This window comes from Falco cherrug, chromosome 3 (genome assembly GCF_023634085.1).
Source record: "Falco cherrug isolate bFalChe1 chromosome 3, bFalChe1.pri, whole genome shotgun sequence".
Classification (NCBI taxonomy): Eukaryota; Metazoa; Chordata; class Aves; order Falconiformes; family Falconidae; genus Falco; species Falco cherrug.
Genome location: NC_073699.1, coordinates 28468366 through 28489393, shown reverse-complemented (window position 1 = coordinate 28489393; position 21028 = coordinate 28468366). Strand labels below are relative to the sequence as shown.

General features: G+C 36.9%; 1 protein-coding gene across 13 annotated transcripts in view; it reads right to left on the bottom strand.

The window, feature by feature from the left end:
* UBR5 (ubiquitin protein ligase E3 component n-recognin 5) overlaps nt 1-21028 on the bottom strand; it is an 89355-nt gene that overhangs the window by 49529 nt on the left and 18798 nt on the right. For 8 of the 13 annotated variants that reach the window (XM_055706323.1, XM_055706326.1, XM_055706325.1 and 5 more), the window contains exons 2-9: nt 20160-20204; nt 19578-19659; nt 19319-19395; nt 18399-18518; nt 15117-15306; nt 12820-12979; nt 5953-6102; nt 3761-3972 (exon numbers count right to left, since the gene is read on the bottom strand). In XM_055706323.1, coding sequence (XP_055562298.1) covers nt 3761-3972; nt 5953-6102; nt 12820-12979; nt 15117-15306; nt 18399-18518; nt 19319-19395; nt 19578-19659; nt 20160-20204 — 1036 coding nt within the window. The remainder of the gene's footprint in view (nt 1-3760; nt 3973-5952; nt 6103-12819; nt 12980-15116; nt 15307-18398; nt 18519-19318; nt 19396-19577; nt 19660-20159; nt 20205-21028) is intronic. The other 5 variants (XM_055706327.1, XM_055706331.1, XM_055706336.1 and 2 more) reach the window with 3 other exon arrangements.

Below are 21028 nucleotides of genomic sequence, written 5' to 3'. Positions count from 1 at the left end.
GATTTGGTTGTGTATCAATGTTGCAGCAACTACAGAACAGTTACACTCTCACTTTTCCCAATCTCATATACCATCTGACCACTTCCCCCTTGCATTGTAATCCATCTCAAACTACAGACCTTTTTTTTCAGTGACTTCACAAAACATTTGCTTCTGTTTACTGCAAAACATTTGTAAGGCCCATTCATCCACTGCTCCTCACCAAGTGCAGCTATAGGACACCCATGCTCTTTCTAAACTTGTTACTGGTAACAACTAAAAGTTCACTTAAGTGAGAACACAGCTTTTAAAGAACTAAAAAACAAATACTACAAAATCAAATGCTGTCTTCTATAGCTACAAATCTGAAAGACAGGTAGGTACATGACAACTGGTCTCTGTAGCAGACATCTCCCAGACCAGTATCTCCAGCTTCCTCTCAGAATAGAATATGCCACATTTGACCAATTCAACCATTGGAGGGGAAACTGAATTCTCTCTCAGACCATTAAAGCCCACCAGCCAGTACATATACCTGTTCCTAAAATTAGGAGCTTTTTTTTTCAGCTACAGAAGCTTAGAAGGGGCAACATTTTAGTTTCATATATCTGGATCCACGCTATTTTTTTACTATTTTCATGCCCAGAAGTGCACACTTCAAAAGGTGTGAGTGTGTCCTTGAGTAACACAGGATTCAGTACATCTCTTACCAATAGCTCAAAATGTTTTAACAGTATTTTGGGAAAGAAGAGAACGAAGGCAGCAGGAAGGGACAGAAGCAATCACAAGTAATTCTCTTTTATACACTGATAATGGAATGTAGGATTACTTAAATCGTAACAGAATTATTTTGCTCTGGAGGGCATCTACCAACACAGCGCAGAAGTAGCACGAATGCTAATCTGTGTCATGATTAATACTTGTCGTTGTGTAAATATTGCATATTTTGAGAAAGAACTGCCATCAGAACCTACTGTGGTCTAATGAGATGCATGCCTACTTCATCAGCATAAATGAATCTCCAGAAGTTATCTGGCCTAATGCCTTGAAGTTAAGTATGGAAAGCAATTAATTTTTGCTCCAAGACAGTATCATGATTTTTAATCTTGCTAATATGTTTTACAACTTTTTGTAAACAGTTTCATACCACAAGCTCGACACTAGAGACCTGCCATTCAAAATTTTTCTCTTCCTTCCATCAAAATACTAGCAATTGCGATCTAAATGATACAGGACCAACACTAGACACACCTCCATGAGGCCATTCAAAAGGCTAACGGCACAAAGATGCACAAATGACATGACAGCTCTGGTTCTGCAACCAGCATGTAATGTGTTCAGCTATAAATTCCGACTTCAGATCAGAGAAATTACACACTCAAAGACTATGCAGATTACTGACAAAATCTTATTATCTCAATAGCTAAACAGAACACACCTATTTGAACAAAGTAAAGACTCAGTTTGCGCCTAACTACAGTCTAGCAGGAAAAAAACGAGCCGTACTTGACATACTACAGAGTGGCTCTGACACACATGGCAGAGTAGATTGATAGTACTACAGTCCAACAAGATTTGAACTATCAGAAGAATTCGTTCATTGACTTGAATTCTTGAGCAGTTGATTTGACTTATTTGGAGAAAACTCAGTATCTATGCAACATGCCTCAACATCATTAGTCTCAAATTACAGGTGAAACCGATGCATTTGGAAACACTATCAGCTTCCCAAAGTTCCATCCTTTCCTCTCAGATTGGTACTTTACCTCCCATAAATGCAAGTTTATCCTCATTGGGGACTACTATAGCTCTGTCTCAAATGCTGAATGTCAAAATCATGAAAAATGAAGGAAAAATACTTGCAAACAAGATTGGTTATTCTGTAGCGATTCCTCGTGTTCTTTAATCTCCTCCCTAGCTTACTGTCTTTTCCATTAACATTTCAAGATCTCCTCTCCAATTTTCAAAATAGAAACAACATCCGAACTGGCCTCTCAGCTAAATCATCTCCCTCAGGATTCACCCTGAAGAATTTCTGTTGGAAAATACCACCAACAAAACTTCAGAGTGGGGCTACAGCAAGAAAGATGCAGAACAATTTTCTGATGAATGTTCAGCTGAAGGACAGGATGAAAAGTTTAATTGCTTTTGGATAAAGATAAAAGGCCTTTCCAGTAAGACACCTTCATTTAACTAGAAGCAAGGGTTTATATGAGTGCATATGCAAGCAGGTATCTTGGAAGAAGTTCAATATATTTAAACTGGACAAGCATTGAATTACGTATCACAACAAGTTAATGCCATCCAAAAGATGCCCAATAAAAGACTGCAATAATTGTTCTAGGGTAGGGTCTGATGAGTTTGTAAATAACAAAAAAAAAAAATCCAGAAAAGAAAAAACCCACCTAATTTAGTAATTAAGTTTCAGGGCCTGAGAGAAGAAGGGGATTAACAGGAAAAACATTCCTGAAGTAGTAAAAAAAACAGAACAAAACAAAAACCACAAATGTAATGGCCATAACAATGTTACAGAAACACAGCTGTGGAAATATAAAAGATAAGACAGCATTACATATCTAAACTACATTTATTCTTTGATGCTAAAACCCCTGAAATCTCACCCAAGCTAAATGACTCTCTCATTCTACCATTATGACAAAGGAAAGCGGACATAAGCCACTAATTTTCACTGACACAGGAGTTCAATGTTACTGGCTGAAAAAATTCACATCACACTTTAGACATAAAAGTTCTAGTTGGGAGAGCAACTATTAGACAAACATTGTTTTTAGAAATCTTCATTTCTCAGTTTGAATGCCTGAATGAAGATGATAGCAGCTAAAGGCAAGCTGCTGTAAGCAGAAATAAGTCTCTAAATTTGCATCCCTCTTCAAGCTCCCTATCTATATTTAGCCTGAAAGGAAAAAACAAAAACATACAGAAATAAAGCATGACATATCAAAATAACTACCGCACAGATACTGCAGACAGACAGAAATGGAAACACTAGAAAGACACCCCCAAGTCCATGAAATTTACCAATTCCATTCCTGGGAAGTTTTTTTAGTTGGTTAGGGTTTGGTTTGGTTTGGTTTTTTAAAGTCATTTCCCAAAGCATCTAGGTAATTAATAAAGAAAACGACTATAGATACCCAGTTAGCAACATATAGCCGGTGTCCCTGCTATTCTTATATCTCATGTGGGAATTCCTTCTTGTCTTGAAAATGGAATTAGGGTTACAAAGAAAACCAGCTAATCAAAGCCAAAAGGGATTCTGAAGGAGCAACCAATACTCATTTAAATTATTGGTCAACTCAAAATGTAACGGCAAATACATGTCAACTTTCACTGTTGCTGCTTAAAAGCCCAATCTACTCAAACTGAAAGTATCTCTGGGAATAATAATGTTAATCAGAAAAAGGTCTCCTTGATGAAGGATAGTTTAAATTGTTTCATGACTTCCCTATTGCCTATTAAATGCTTTGAGCACCTAAGTAAAAGAAGAAGAAAAACAAAAACCCCCATGATGGTATGATCTAGAGCAGTGCCTTCAAAACACATGGAGAAGAAAATTAAAACAGTAATAACTGAAGCACAGCTATAAGGGTGTAACTAGTTATTTGTAATTTTCTTCAGTGCATAATAAAGAATATGCTTTGTTATATTATCTCACATACACTGAAATGTGATATTCAAAAAGCAAACACAAAGTATTTATTTCGAGAAAATAAACACACCTATTACACAGCATGCAAATAAAATAGTAAAAAAACTTCCATACCTTATCTGGCCACCACTGCAAATCTTCTCCTAAAGAAACAGGACTTTGAACAGGTGTATTCTTCTTGTCCAGGTTTGGTTCCCCTTCCTTACTTGTAGAGCCTCTTTCATTATCAAATGAGGCTCCATCAAGCCACCTTCGTTCACGCAAACGTAAAACGGACTCACGTTCACGCAACAGCTCAGAGTCTCTCTCTAAGGGAAGAAGGAGAACTGGTATGCAATTGGGTCACACCAGTGGGATAAAAGTAAGCCACTCTCTAGTAAAGACCCTTCAGGATGCAACTAACAGCAGTTAAAAAAATCTACTCACACAGATAAAAAATAAAGTCCTGACATGCAACATTCAACATATTAACCCTTTCAAGCATACATACTTTAGAATTACTAAACATAAAAATAAGCCAGAAATAAAGAAGTCTTACAGTTTTGTGCACTACAAAAAAGTGCTAAAGCATTTTCACTTACATCGTAAGAGGCCAAATACATTTAACATTGCAATTTAAAATTTTATAGTACAATATTCAGAGTTTTGCAGTATCGTTTTATCAAAGTAGTAACAACAACAACAACAAAAAGAACATAAAGATTTAAGTCTATAGAGTCTGTTAGATATCTTTATGCAAGCCAAAAAAGAGTATTTATTAGAGAGTTTCATAACAACTTTCCCAAAAACCCCAGTAACTGGAAAAGGTTAAAGAAAGCAAGCATTAAAAAAAGGCCTTGTATATGTTTGATAATCCAACCCCTTTTGTTTAAAGCAATATTCCATAGGACTGGATTTATTAAATTAAAGTGTATCTGTTTTGAGTAGATCAAATGAAAACTTTTTCAAGAGTCAGACAAGTTTTAAAAAGGATCCTTGTAGGAAAATGTTCCTTACCAAAATGCTTCCCCTCCAATTGGCCTACAAACTGTCTAAAGCCAGTACTCTGCAGTTCGCTCATGCAGATAAATTTTTTAAATCAGGTAATCAAACTAACTTTCCAAGAGTCAACTATGCATGGAAAATAAGGAATATAAAATTCGTGGTAACGTCTTATATAGAATAACCTTAGAAAAGGAAAAAAAAGGAGTAATTTAGAAGGAGTTACGTCAGATGCTGAATATTCGTACATGCACATAATGCATTTAACCTATTAAGTACTTCACTTATGCTCACAAAAATCAACTGGAATTGTATGTATGAGATGACCACAATATAGAATAGTTTCAAGAAATTATGCCAAGTCTTGGGTCTTTTGCTGTATTAGACAAATGGGAACCTTTTTACATAAGCCAAACAAGACAGCTTGTCCTACTGATGTATTTCGTAAAGTACTGCACTTACTTCCTATCAAACATCACACTGACCCTTGACTAACAGTTTTGTAACAGGAACTTATGTGTTCAGCAATTAATATACTAAAACATGTTCATGAAAGGCAACAAAACTGTACTGAACAAACAATCACAGCAGAGGTTGGATTAACAGTTTGGAAATACTCTAGGCATTTGCGCAACAGCTTCAAAAAGATAGGAAATTGCTGCGTGGTCTGTTACAAATCTTTTAAGTGTAATACACTGCGGGGGGGGAGGGGAGGGGGAAGTAAAATGCCTTAACACTGCTCAAGGAAGTTTTTTTATCAGCTGCCAATAGTTCTCCTTATCCAACTACAAAAATGCTTCCAAAAAGGTAAAATTTACATTTCTTGTCCCTCCTTAGTATTTTAAGTTCCCCATACCATAAAGGTAACTTCTGTCGTGGAACAATTAAGGAAATGTGAAGAAGAGTGAACAAAGAGCAACCCAAAAGAAAGGAGGAAAAAAAAATTAAGAATGCTGCATGTCATCAATTGTTACTCATTTTTGAGCCAAATTAAATATTTGTAATGCAATTTATGTATTAGTAGGTACTTACACTACAGTTTAAAACAAACTTAACATGCAAAAATTTTATAACACCTTGAAACACCAATGATCAACAATGAGATTTAAAATACATGACTATCAAGGCTCTTGCAGAACTTACCTGCTAATATTCAGAATTCATTAATAATTTTGATGAGTAACAGTCTATTTGTCTACTCTACATTTGAAAACATATCACAGTCTACTTTCACATTAAATCAGAATCTCAAGCACCAGTATGTACTACCACTAACTTTTTCCACAGCAAACTACTTATTACAAAGAAAAAATGTGCAAAATTACCTCTGGATGAGCCTAGCCTGGAAAGTGATGAGCGCCGAAAGGATGGATAACCAAAGTAACTAATATCTTCTGAAAACATAGCATCAGCATCAATAATGACACTTGGGTGAGCAGAATGTATGTCAGCATCCAGAAGAGACATAAGATCCTCTATAAGAGGAGACAAGGGTCTTAAGTGAATAATCAGCTACTTAAAACATCAGCTAGAGAGACCATCAACTAAACAAATATCAAAGCAAAAAAATCCTATCTATTAATTGAATTTCTGCTCTTCAGATTCACCAGTGCAAACTCATGTGCCTCCTATGCAACCACATTTACAATCAAGCTTGGTAGACTAATGAACAAAACCAGTTTCCCTACAAGAACTGCTGCTCTGTCACTTACCTAACTACATTTCCCAAACAAGACTTGCCCAAAACACGTTTTTCTGTAACCCAGAAATTCAAACTTTAGCCTGTAACTTGAAAGAACTAAGTGCTAGCATAAGATAGATACATATACATACATGTGCACACACGGTCATGCACGTAATGCAGAACTCCAAAGATGACTTTGAATTAAGGGAGGGCTGATGGTGAAAGCTACCCTTCACAAACCCACATCTTTGATGTCAAAGAATGTACATTTCTCCACGGAACATTTCTTTCACAGAATGACATACTGGTTTAATTCACAGGCTAGTAGCTTGCAGCTCTCAGTACAAAGCTTTAAATGACAGCTACATTAAGAACAACATTTATCTGGAAAAAGCATCATTTTTAAAGCCATGCAGTTTAAAAAAAAACAACCAAACACCAAAACAATGACACTTAAATACCGTGACTGCACTAGCTTCTCTGTTAGAAAACTTGAGTTTCTCTGAAGTACTGATCATTGTTGAAGTATAAAACAATCTCCTTCTATTTACTAAACTATAGCTACTACCCAAACACACAAGAGGCTACTGAAAATTCACCTAATTTATTGAAGTCCAGCAACATGGACTGACAAGATGACTAAACTTGACTAGCATCTTGCTGCTACAGAGACAGTCCTACTTTTCTCCTTGGTCCCTGTGGCAGGCACCTCCTTCAGGCAAAGTGGGATTTCTGAATCTACAAAGTAGCGCATTCATCTGGCTTGAAACGGTACTTCATAGGGTACAGAAGTAAGGTGGGAAGCAATCTTCAGACTGACTTTACTGGGTAGTCGAACAGAGCCCCAAAGGTGGTGCCTCACCATCTGCAACAAAACAGACTGAACCCTACTGCTGCCAAAAGAGACAGTTCTGCCCCATCCCAAATTTGCAAGCAAATGTGACTAAAAAAATCAGGCTCCCCAAATGAGGTTTCAGCTAACCCATGCAGGCACACAAACCTCACCACCATGCAAGGGAATGTGAAGATAGCTCTTTCTGGCAGCAGGACCACCTCATCCTGCTTAAACCACTTGTGAAGCTAACGCAAGGCTATACACAAGAATCCCTTCAGGAAACACAAGAGTAGCACATACAATTACACCACATCCAATTCTCAGCCTCTATGTCATCGTAGGCATAAAACAAAATGGTGGCTAGAAATCAAGGTTTGAAGTTAAATTAAAGCATTCTTAACAGTAGGAACTGATTATTGTGGGTCTTTTTCTCAGTGTCTGGAATGAAAGGCAGAGGGGATGGCGGGACAGACTGACACACAAAGGAGAGGATATACAAAAACTGAAAAGAAACCAGAAGTCCACACTTAAGCCAGTATCAATTCACTTAACAGTTGCATTTATTCAAACTGTTACTCAGATACATGCACATCAGAATATTCATCATTAAACTTCTAAACTCTCACCTCCAGGAAATGTAATACACACCAGTTACTACCAGCTGTCCCCAGAAAAACAGCACTGTAACTAGTGAGTGCTGTGGCTTTCAAAGCAAGCAAAGACCTGCACAAACACTTTCTACATTAAGTAAGTAATCCATTCAAGTGTATTCTGAAAGCTTCTGAAAGCACAGCATTTGGGACTCAGTGGTTCACGCAGTACGTTTTAGGAAGTCATACTTTACAGACTGCTTGGAAATCCTAGTGGAAAAAAAAATAATCTGACTTTTAGTAAGACAGAGCCTGTTTGCCAAACTTCAGATCAGAGTTGCTTTATCCTGCCTGCTACTTCATCTGTTTTCCGCTGGCTTTCTGCAATGGTAAAGCAGCAGTACACCTCACCTTAAGAGTGTCAACTTCCAAGTATCAGACTTCCAGAGCTGGAAACACAGCTCAGACTCTGTTCTATCTCCCAATATTCACATGCTGCTGCTCTTCTTCCCTCCTCCCGCACCCACGACAACCATCTCTTCCTAGGTAAATGCCAACCTCTCTACAGTCTAGCAACTCGTTCTCATTTTTTGGGGTCACTATCCAGCCGAAAACTGCAAAAAAAATTGATCTCTTTTTAGGAACAGGACGGGCCAGTACAGAAAAGAACTCTCCAGCCTCATTCAAAACAGACAGTATGTTTTTTTCAAGGTAAACTAAGCCAGAAATTCTCTTGACAGAAAATATATACTAACTTGTCACACACACACCACCTTGCACCATGCTAGGCGTGCTGAGTTTAGTTGTGTTTCCAAAAAGGAAAGTAAAAATTCAAGCCATCAGACTTAAAAACCAAAACTATGTTGTTTTGGCTAAACGTGCATTAAGGTGAGTGAGGAAATTAAGCCTTTTCTTACTTTCTTATTTCAGCTTCAAATCAGATTTTAATTTTATTCCAATATTTCTGCAAGAGACCCCCCTTCTTTCATTTCCCATACCAGCAAACAAAGGTGCTAAAACCAGTAAGGATAGAAGCCAAATCCTCTCCCCTTCAAACATCACTGTAATTTTTTTTTAGTGCTGTGAAAACACAGATACCACAAGGCTACATCCAGTTTAAAAATCCAGGGGAAAAAAAAAAACATTCTCTATGACTTTATTTTCCTGTTCTTCAGAAAAATCCCATGGGATGGTATCGTTAATCTCTTGTGCTGTGTTAGACCAGAATCAGACCACACCCTTCGTATTTAGATGTGATAATTCTCATCAACCTATTTAGGTAAGAAAATACCTACGATTCGCTTGTAAATACCCTTGAAAATATCCCAGCACGGGGCAGACAGGGGGAGACACCAACAAACACACACACATACACACACACACTAAAAAAACCCAACTATTTTCAGTATGCACATAAGCACCAATTCAAGTACTGAGAAAATTTTTATTTTCAATAGCTCTATGCATGGCATAATCACTGGATTCATTAACTGAAGGTGTTGCCTAGATCACTTCCCATCTCTAGCTGAGCACACATTAAGCCTTTTCCCTTAAGAGAGCAATCGTAAGTTCTCTCCCTCTTCTCAGCTGCATATTTTTATTAAATAATCAAGAATTCAATGTCTTCAGTATCTCCACCTCTTTCAAGTTCAGATTAAATGGGCAAAACTCTGACAGTGAAGGGAGAGAAACATGTATGTTGGTTTCCTAGGGAACCAAACTGAAACAGAACTCCAGAATTCATTTCTTGAATTGATTCAGGTTTTTGTGCAAAATATTACCCAACCTGAAGTTCATCTTAAAAAAAAAAAAAAAGCAGCGCACCAACAAAAGCACAGAAAAACCATACGCCTAATTGCTTTCCCTAAAAAGCAAGCCACTGAACTATCCTACACCATGCTCCGGTTCACATCTCCTCTCACTTCAAGCCAATACAATTAAGTACTGCTGCAACCAGCTTGTCTCTCTTCTCTACTTAAAAAAAAAAAAAAATATTTTTAAACAAGCTTATCTCAATTCCAGCATCTAAGGCAATCTGGATGTTTGCAAACCCACATTTCGCAAATCCCACTAGCAAGAGCCCACTGTATCATGCAGAACTTAACTGAGCAAACATGCACACGTCTCAACTATACAAACAACAATTTTAAGTTATACAGAATCTCTATACAGAAGATTAACACAACATAAAATCCAGAAGAAGCCTCTAATACTAGTTGATATGAGCTGGAAAATTAATCCACAGACATTCAAGTCTTTTCTATGCTCAATGATCTTGTTCTGTGTAGTTTTTACCTTGATTATTTTCCTTATGTACTTGTTATACATCAAATGAAACCACATTCCTGCCTGCTAATTATCATAAAACAAAAGAAACGGGACTAGATTAGAGAAGTCAAAATCAAAATACGTAAGGGTCCAAAAATAAATTTCTCAGAGAGACTTACTGAAGGCAATCTGCACAGAAAAGTAAAGTTCTGCTCTTCACGTGACATTTTGCAAAATTTAGGAAAAACAGAGACGTGGGTTTTGTTTCCTTAAAAAAATTCAGATGCATAACCTTTACAATACTAACTGGAATTATCACAACTGATACATTCATGAAACTATGATGTATTGAACAAGAATTTATTAATTTCACAGTGGTTGGAAAGTACCTTAACTTTTTAAATTTTATTTTTACTTTTAAAATCACATGTACTTTACTCTCAGTGATTCTAAAAAAGCTTCTCTGTCTTGGAAGGCTTAGAGGAGTAACCCCTAAATTTAAGGGCCACAAAGCACTACTCATGCAGAAAGGAGAAAGTAAAACTTAGCATATGCTTATAATCAAAATGTTCTGAGGCAAAAGCATTCTTATCATTTACTTTTTTTGTGCTTGGAAGGAACAAAATCAAAAAGGTTTGAAGTATAATTTGACATAATTAAAAAAAAAAAGAAGGAAAAAAAAAGGTAGAAGTTCTTTATCTTTCAGAATAATTCATAAAAACCTGACGAAGAATTGAATACATATAGCATTTATCAGTTATCTAGTGTTCTCTTTTATGAATTCTGATGCTACAGTTCCAAAAGAGCATCCAGAGGCAAGATGATAGGTGAAAGAAGAGTGGTGCAAAGCTTCTAGAGCAAAAGACTTTTAAAAAAAAGGTTCTACATAGTTCTGAAGGACAGAATGTTGGTATTTTTCCAGAGATCTATAGGCAATTTCTCTGGCCATCAGGTTTTCCTGAAAACTAGCCTGCATGGTTATAGGACACAAGCAAGGACTGGCAATTTTTTACTATTTAATGTACCAATAGTAGAATCATGACAGCACTGACTAGTGCTCAGCTAGACTTTTCCTACTGCTTTGATCACATTCAGATATCAAATTAATTATTTTCTATGCAACAAACTTATTTTTGCCCATAAAACTGAAATGAGACAGAGACGGCTTAGCATGTTCCACAAATTGTGAACTACATCTTTAACGACTGGAGTTAAAACATATCAAGTTCATTTCAGTTGTCATTTCCACATCTTTTTCAACAAGAACTGGGGAAGAGTTATACAGTTTCTCTGGGGAAAAAAATACTGGTATTAGGAGGTTGCAATCCCTTATATCTATAATTAGTCTAAACAGGGGAAAAGCTTTACAAATTAAGCCAATGACAAAACTGTTTGCTGGACAGCTAGTGAAGACAGCAAAACTACATTCTACTTTAACCTATCTAAAATACAAAAGACTCACAGACTGCAGCACTGGCACCTTCAAATAAAAGTTACCAGTCATGGGTTGTCAGGCAACCCCCATTAACTGATCCTTACGATCTCAGGAGCTATTAGGAGAATAGTTAATACTGTAGAAAGCTGGTTAGTATGGTTAAAAAGAACTGCTGTAAATCATTACTAACAGCGATTTATCTTCTGAAGGCCAGTTCTGGAGGAATGCATTTAGGTATGCTTAAAGTAAGAACTCCTGCTTTGAATACTTGGAAAAAGCTAGGAGAATTTACTTTCTCCAATGCATCTGTCTAATGCTATTGAGCTGATCATTAAAAAACGAGACTCAGATTAAGGATTTTTCACCCCTTTCACCAGAGGATTCTCGATTCTACAGCAAAATAAAGAAGCTTGACAGATGCAACTAAAACTACAAGAGGCAAAATGAAACACAAAGTCTTTGCTGCAGAACAAAAAAAACCACTTTTGTCTAATCACATGATTGACAAGATAAAGATGGAGGAAGCCCATGAACCTTCCTGGTGAACCAGATGAGCAGAAAAAAAACCCCATTTATTAGAAAAATATCAAAATGTCATTTTGACACACAGAAAGAAAAGCTAATATGTAGTCAGAGTTTAGATGTGTTCTTTTCATGCAGTGCACCTAACACAGACATCAGATTTGGCTGCTGTGTTTTCAAATATGTTTGCTCAGCAAGAAAAGACTACCTAAATTATTTAGCCAATGCAAAAGATGACTTAAAGTCTTTTATAAAAAGCAATTGTGTGGGACAGACAATATTTCAGAATTAACTGGACTTCCATTACAGCATTTTACCAGTGCAGCCAGAATACTACAGCATCTGAAGGGAACTTGAGATGAAGAATAAATTCTCAATCTAACTGTAACAACTGTAAGCTGTTTTGCCTTTATTTGAGGCATTTTGATTAAAAAAGCTTTACAACTTTTGGTCTAAAAACTCCTGAAACTTAAAAGAGTATATGCTAGTAGTAAAAACCATGCAAGCCCCTAGAAGGTTTTAGAATTAGCTTTTATAAGCAAGCCATACAGCAGTCTCAGCATCTCACTGAGCAGCAAATACAGACATTAAGTAATGCTGATGTTACAAACCCTGGGATCCTAAAAAAATAACTTTCATGCCACCCATGAACAGGGTCAACAGTTATTCTTCAATGCCTAACCTAATCCCTCAAGGCGTCCCAGTGAACCTTTGTTTGTATGTGTTTAGACTTTGCTCCTATAAGCAAGATCTGTCTTCACTGCCTACCTTGCACAGCACAGAGCACACTGTCAGTGCTTAAATACAAAAAAATAAGCACATATTGGCAATTTCTTATCAAAAGCTGCAGATACAGACCTCCAGGAAGATACGATTCACTTGCTGTGTCATCCCCATCATCTCCATCTTCATCATCACGACTCAACAAATTATTTACAGCAAGGTTTACATCAAGATTTGTTCGCTGAAGTTCCCGAATAATAATACTTCTGGACTTTCCTTGTAAAACGACTTGTGCCTGTAAGAGCAGAGTGTATTTGGTTATTCTCAGCTCACCAACCACCATTCATAAGAATGTTTAATTCTAAAATAAGTAATAAAATAGAAAAGTCAATCACAGTACATACAGACAAAGGTTCACATAGATTTTCCACAGTATCTTGTACTAGACAGTCAGCCTTCTCTCAGTTCACATTAGGCCACTAAATTCCAACTTGGGTGCTGAATTTCCTAATGGAATCTTAGAATCTAATTCCTGAAATGCTTAATACTGTCATTAAAAGATAAGAAAATCTGGTTTTGAGCACGTTCCACATGTTTCTATAAAAGTGTTTAAACTTACTGTGTCAATCAACAGTTTTGCAACCAACTGTTGTTCCAAAACTACACCTCAATCCCTGTCTTTCTGACACTGGTTTCTCTTTCCACTACCCTGCAACATGTAACCACCTTACTTCCTTGTCTTCCTCATCATTTTGTTTCTACAGGTTTATCTTCAGCAGTTTCTGCAACAAAACATTCTGCATTTGCAGAAAAAACCTTTCCAAATGTTAAACAGATGCAATGAATTTACAAAAACCAGAAGTATTCTGTCTATTCCATTAAGCCTACAACTTGGAGCATTTTGTTCTTCCAGACAGACCACCCTCTACTGAATGCCAGAGAAGGTCGAGAGTTCTGGAAGATGACAAACTGTGTGAAGAAGGTAAGAAACCAGTACTGAATGTTTTCATAACACAGTAAAAATGAGACACCAATTAATGTTGTCCGTTGACACGCAAAAGAAAGGGACATTTTAACAGCACACAAAGGTAAACTTTTTGTCATAATATTCTATGCCAGAAGTTTACAGATTGTCAAGACACAATAGAATCTATACTACACAGACCATCTGTGAAGCTCTGTTCTATCGGTCTGCTTTAGAGTTACCCCAAAAACATTACCCTAAAATGGTACCTTCTGTTTTAAAGTATGCTATTAAAAAAACAACAACAAAACAAAAAAACATGCAAAAGAACTTTGCTTCCCTTGCTGTGGTAAGTCATCACCAACAAACCATACACTAAGAGTACAGAACTGAACTCTCTGAACCAAGGGATATTAGTCTGGTTTTCTATTTCATGTAAAATATCAAGGACATCAGTAAACACAAAAAATCCTGGAGGTGAACAACCCCACCACTCCACAGTCGGAAGAGACAAGAGGTCATCTAACCAAACCACCTTCTGAAAGCAAAGCTAACTTCAGAGTAACCAACATCTCCAGTATCTTACCTCTGTGATGGCAGAAGCTCCCAGCTTTTACTGCGTTTTGAATTCAAAAAGGAACTAGAAACCAGCCTGTTACTCGTGTGTCTGTAGATACCTTGCCTGCTAGCTCCTATCTTGTGCCAGTCATGCTACAGGCCATTCAAAGTATGCAGGCAGATTATCTTTGGCCTAGCAACTGACAGCTGTATTCCAAATGTAGACCAGCAACTTGTTTTGAACTAATAATTAAAATGCATTAACTATTCACATAATTTGAATGTATTCCTTTCTTCAATCATGGAGAAAAAGTCCTAACAAACTCCACTTAAATCACACAATGCAAAGTCCATCAGTTTATTCAGGCTTTAGTGCATTAAGAGGCAAAAGCAGAGCAATTTATACCCAACATTCATCAGTTACAAATTAAGTAGAGGTGTCTGTGAAGAAAAAATTAGTGTTTTGAAGTATATTTAATGTCTTCCATTTAAATCTAAAATGGATCGCTTCTTATCAAAGAAAAAAAAAAGTCAACCTGCCCCTCTTCCTTATACTCCTTCAAGAAACTTAACTTTATTAGCTACGTGCTTAATATGATTCTAAAGTACCTTTTTTCTCTCACCAAATCTTCCATCTGCAAATGAACAATGCATGACATTCCTCATCTAGATTAAACACATACCTCATCTTAGTAGAAGTTTGGGAAACAAAACTTCTAGAATCCAAAAAAGTCTATCATGCACACTACGCATTTAAGAATAAAAGCAATTCAACTAGAGAAAGTCAATCTTTTCAATTATATGCCATTACTCCTTGAAGAAAATGAACTACTATTACAACACATTCCTGTTCACATGCTATGAGAAGCTCTCCAGGTTTTTGGCAACAAGCGGTTTCCAGCTCACATACCTGTGAAATGAGTTCCTCTGGAATGACTGATGCTGGAATCACTGGTTGTGGTTGACTCCCCAGCAGCCCAGATCCTCTATCACGTCCTGTGCGTATAACTCTGGTCTGCCTTCGAGAATCTCGAGCTCCAGCAGATGATCTACCAGAAGATCCTCCTCCACTTCCACCAACCCCTGAACTCCAGCGACTTCTAAAAAATTTAGATTTTTTTTTATATATATTACAGCATACTTCAAGAGCTAAGTCTTTAGTTTTATTAATAACAACTTGTAGACAGTTCCTGAAAAATACTGCAGATTGACTTCATAGACAAACAGTATGAAAGTATCTCTCAAAACCAGTAAGAACAAGAGCAGCAGGCAATTGCTAAAGTTCTGAATTACACAAAAGGATTACAAAACAGGACTCCAAGTGGACATTGCACACTTTCCTACTCATATAGTTGTGTGGGTGTATACATACATAAATACATGCACGCACCAATTCCCAGAGTTTCTAAAAGCAACAGTATCAGAAGCATAACATCTAACACTCAACTGTTAACTTCCTACTATAAAAGCACATATGCAGCAGCTTCACGGTCAGTGATCTCTGTTTGACAGAGGGTCTTCTAAACTTTCAGAGACTTGATTTACATTAAGAAATTTCTTAAGATTACACTGGAAAAATCAAGTAATCTACTGCAAAATAAATCTTACACTAGATAATTCTCTGATCCTCATAGATGGTCTTCAAGAGATACTCTACTCTGGACCTACTCCTATCGGAGCAATCAACATCAACTGTATACATTGCAAAAACATGCCTAGAACAGTTTCTTCATTTCTATGGTCAGTACCAAAACAAGGGACTAAAAAGGCAGTGATATGTAGAAACAGACAACTCACCACCTTTACAGCCTTCCACTAATGTTAACACAACAGAACTGTGTCAACTGAATCTATTTGCACGTAAGACTAGATACTGCAGTTGTCATGAAAGGCTAAAAGACTCTAGTTTGTTCTTCAAGGTTAACTACACTTCCTTGTACAAATCTACCTTAAATGACACTGGACGTGGTATTATTGCTATCAGTATTAGCAGAACTTTCCTGCTCTCAACCACCCTAAACCTCAATTTCCCTTCAAGAAGAAAAACACTTCAAGTAAAAAGAAAACAGAGCATGTTCTCTGAAACAGTATCTAATAAATTCATGGCAAAAGTATACCACATGTAGTTATAAAATCTAATTGAGTAACAATATTTACCTAACATTTTATGGTTTAAGATGATGACTAAGATACTTTTTCTGTTGTTGCTGGTTGGTTGGGTTTGTTTTTTCTCCTGACAAGACCATGCATTCACAGAATAACTCAAGTTTCTGCCTAAGATGAGGCCTTATCACAGAGGCCATCTACATTTTCAGGATTCTAGCCAGCAACCACACAGACAATGACAAGATAAAATACAATTCAAGAATGGCTTTGAGAAAAGTCTTGTCTCATGAGTTAGAAAAAGAGCCCTAAAAAAAAAATAATACTGAAAAGGGAGGGGGGGAACAAACCCGAACGAAAGAATGTGACATTTTAAATAAGACAGTTAATCTCTTTCTAAAGGTGGGAAGGGGGCTGAGGGGAAGTCAAATTCTTCCTACACAACAATTCTCAATTCAACTCTCAGCAGGGAAGATGTGGGTTTAAAGAAAAGGTTACATATTAGACTTCAATACTTATTACAGAAGCGTTTTCCACTTCAAGTTATGAACTATCAACCACAGACTTAAGACATTAACAGTTAAAACCATTTCTATTCATATAATAATTTAAATAGTCCAAGTGTGTCCTAACTTGGTCCTGTTATAGAGAAAAAAAAAATCATAAGGGCACAGGGCACAGCTATTCCTTAATAGCAGTCTAAACCTAGAGTAAGTATTAATACAGAACGGAACTCTTTCTGCTCGCCTACTTGTTTTCCAGATCTCTCCACTGCCCACCAGCATGCTAGAAATTTTCTAAATCCAGTGATATAATCCAAGGGCTTCAACAGTTTGAATGTTTTTTAGACTCAAGTTTATTAAGTATTCCCTTAATTTAACAGAACAGTTACAATGTCTACTGCTGCCCTACTAGTTCAGTTGACCTTCAACCACCTAGTTCTGAAACATGCTAGGGAAGAAATTAGGAATTCTTCAGGGTTGATCTCCTAAGCACATTGGTTCAACCAATTTTAATTGGTTATGCTCATGTAAAAATTACAAGGGGGGGCAGGGGAGAAGTCTTACACTTGTCTTACACTTTCCATAGTAACTTTTTAAACGTGACAATACCAGTTTGCCTTTAAAGTTTATCACGTGGATTTTAGGTTCAGATGCACAAAGTTTTCACAGAAAGCTGGGGCGGGGGGGGGGGTGGGGGGTGGGGGGGGGGTGGGGGGGGGTGGGTAAGGGGGTGGATTATCTTTCATGCAACTAAGCCCCAGCTGAAATTGGTTTGTTTGGTAACAAACTACAAAAATACTTTTGTGCAAAAGCTGTAGCTCCTCCCTCTTAACAAATCGTTCAGATGCAGAAACCACAGTTTGTAAATGCAATTCTCCTTATTACATTTAGTAACCTTAGGAAGCAGCACCGTTCAACAAGTCTTACAAAAGCATATAATGAAGAGGTCGCTGTAATTAGGTAATAAAGATTAGTTTACATTGCTATATAAAGGGACACCATCAACTTCAAAGCTAATGATAAAAAACCTGAATCTGTTTAGTACATTTAGCACACAGTACTATTTTAAAGGTTCTGAGTGACAACCTCTTCCAAATGTTCCCTTCCTATTACTATGTATAAGATCCCAACTAACAAAACAACTCTCATTACTTGGGGCAGAGGAGAGGAAGGCACAATAAAACTGAGCACACAAAGGTCTGCAAACATAAATAATGAAGACTTTTCCTGCATAAATGCACTCACTTTATGCTGCTAGCCTATCATGGTTTAAATTGATAGTGTCCCTCTAAAAAATTGCTTTTCAAAATCAAGGAACTAAAAAATGTTCAAAAAAAAGACAACACGGCCAAAACCAAGTTATTCTTCTCATACATACGAAGAACGCTCCACATCCTAGGTACTGAAGGGTCACTTGAATATCTGTTACTTTAACCAAATCAAAGGTTTTTTTAGTATACCCTGCCTACACAACTGCTGTAATTATACGTTCCCTTATACATACTGCATACAATTTATATATGTGTATACACATATACTCAAATATGGAACAAACAGATTGCAGCCTCAATCCTATCAAAACTTACCCAAGGGTGTTGCCTGCCAGTCTGCCCAGAGTTTCAGAACCAGACAGAAACCATGGGGAGTCACTAGTCCTGCCTGGCCTGGATGTCCTTCCTGCCCCTGAGCCACTGCTCAACTTTGAACTGAAAGTAAAAGATGGTAAATCAGTCACAAAACAATCCCAAATGGGTTACGAACAAAACCTGGAATCCCAGGTCTAAATTCTCAGGGACTTAGTCTGGTAACATACCAGCTTAAGCAACACCCTTGGGGAATATTCCAAACTAATCTAACTGTATATTAAGAGGTACACTGGAAAAAGAAAGTGGAAAGCATGCCTAGTAGATCTTACGTGTGTCAGCAATCCATAACAACACAGTTGCAAATACATATTAAGCTAATTAGCAAAGTGAGTTAGCCACTGCGCTACATTTTCAGTTAGTGTATAGGCACAAATTGTATCACCAGGTGTTCTATCTGAAAACCTGAGCCTGAGTATGCTACTTTGATATTAAGAGCAGTTTACATTCAAATATGAACCATTAAATAGTCCTATTAAGGGGGACTTACCTGGACTGAAGACAACAGGTCTAGAAAGTGGGCCTCTCCAGATGGGACTACTTTTAGAATGGATTCTACATGAAGCTTAACAATTTAACACAGTTTCTTTCACAAGGATTATTTTTGGTGGGGTTTGTTTCTTGACATTAAAGAGATCCTGTCTCACTTCTTTTGGAATCACATCTATGATTTAATCCTACACCAGTTTGTCAAGCTAGGCTGTTTGGCTGCATCACCATGACCATTATGTATCTACTCAAAGTACCCATTCCAAAGACAATCTAGTTTAAAAACAAACAAAAAAAACCAAAACCAAAAAAAGCAGCAAAGCCGCTTATCCAGTTCAAAAGAATGATTTAATATGAAGGAAAGCATTTCTTACCCATCATTATTATCAGGTTTACCCAATTCCAATCTGTCTGGTTGAACTGAAAACCCAATCCTGCAGACTCTACCATCCTATATTTAAAACAAGAAAACCAAGTGTCCCAAATTGAAATGTAAGACAAGGCACAGAAAAAATAATATAAACAAAAACAAGTCTTCAGTTACTGAAGAATGCTCATCAACTTGTTGTTAGAAGAACTAGTATTAACTGTATGGTTTCAAGTTTGTTATCTGAGCAGATTTAAGTAATTTACCTCAAGAAGAAATGCAGCATGATTTGGTCCCACCACACACTGTTTAATAGTGGCCTGTTCCAATACATTCAAAGGGGGGTGGCTAAAAACAAAAAGTAAGCATGTATAACATCATTAAACTTTCAAAGCCTGAAAAAAAATAAAGAACAAGTGGTATATGGGAGGAACAATGCGCAGTGACAGTTACCGATATAAAAACATACAAGAATGACTAACCATGTGCATTAGTTGAAGCAACTATGATGTATTTCTGGTCATTAAACACAGGAAATGTAGAACAAAACCTTAAATGGTAGTAAGAGTTTTCATTTAATTTGATCAGCAATAAACAACAGGGGTTATAATTCAAATGAAGAAGTCATTTCATAAGAAGGAGAGTATTTAATAATATATTTATCACAATTGAAAACCTAACATTTTCTTCCTAATCTAAGAAATGTGTTACCTGAAGCATTTCTGAACTTCAGTATTAGTACTGTTGAGGCTTCCTAAGGCTGTATCTACAGTGCAATCATTTGCTTCTTGTTATTAGAAATACTGTACTTTCCTAAATAATTTACAGCAGCATGCAATATGCCTTACCTGTTTAAATTATATTTGTTCAGCTTTTCCGAAACTTCTCTTAATCTGAAACAGTAAGAAATGAAGCTGTTGTTTGAAAGACAACATCCACAATACACAACATCCACTTAAGGAGAATATTTATGACTTTATGGGAACAACTTACCACCGCATTTAATAAAGCTCGATATAAATACTACTTGGTGTTGGGAGTCATGTAAGAAGTGAATGGTGTTCAGCTTCAGATCAGGTTTTTGGGTTGGAGGTTTGGCTTTAGAGGTTTTTTACTTTAGGGTTTTACCCTTCCATCTACTATCTTGCCACAAAACCCATGTTTTCTTGCATTTCTATGCATTTTGCCAGTGACTACCAAGAAGCACTACTCCTGCTTTGTTACCACCATTGACAACTTTATACACAAAATAGGCAGATGAAGCAATGAGCCTTAACTGCAGATACACTTGTGTTTCCTCATATAAGCTTGAATACAGTATCCCAGAGCAGACAGGAGTATCATTTTCTAGGAAATCCAAGTATGTGGCACATCAGAGCCAAAGATATAATAGTAAGTTGCCCAAAACAGAAAAGACAGGGGAAACAGATGCACAAAAGCCAGGGTGAAAAGGGATGTACAATTAAACTTTGACTAGTAGAAGAAACAGTTCTGAGAAAATTCACTATATATAGGGTTATGCAAAGCATCACCTTTACTAAAAGGGAAAGAACTTTTCCAAAAGTACTTCCATCTCACTTTTGCAGCCACACCAAATGGTACATAAGAATCCAAAAAAGGGCCAACCCACAGACCACTCCTGCTTAAAGCATATGGTGCCAAAAGTGGAAACCAACACAGTAATTTCTAAGGTAATTCCTAATCCATTTAGAAAAGA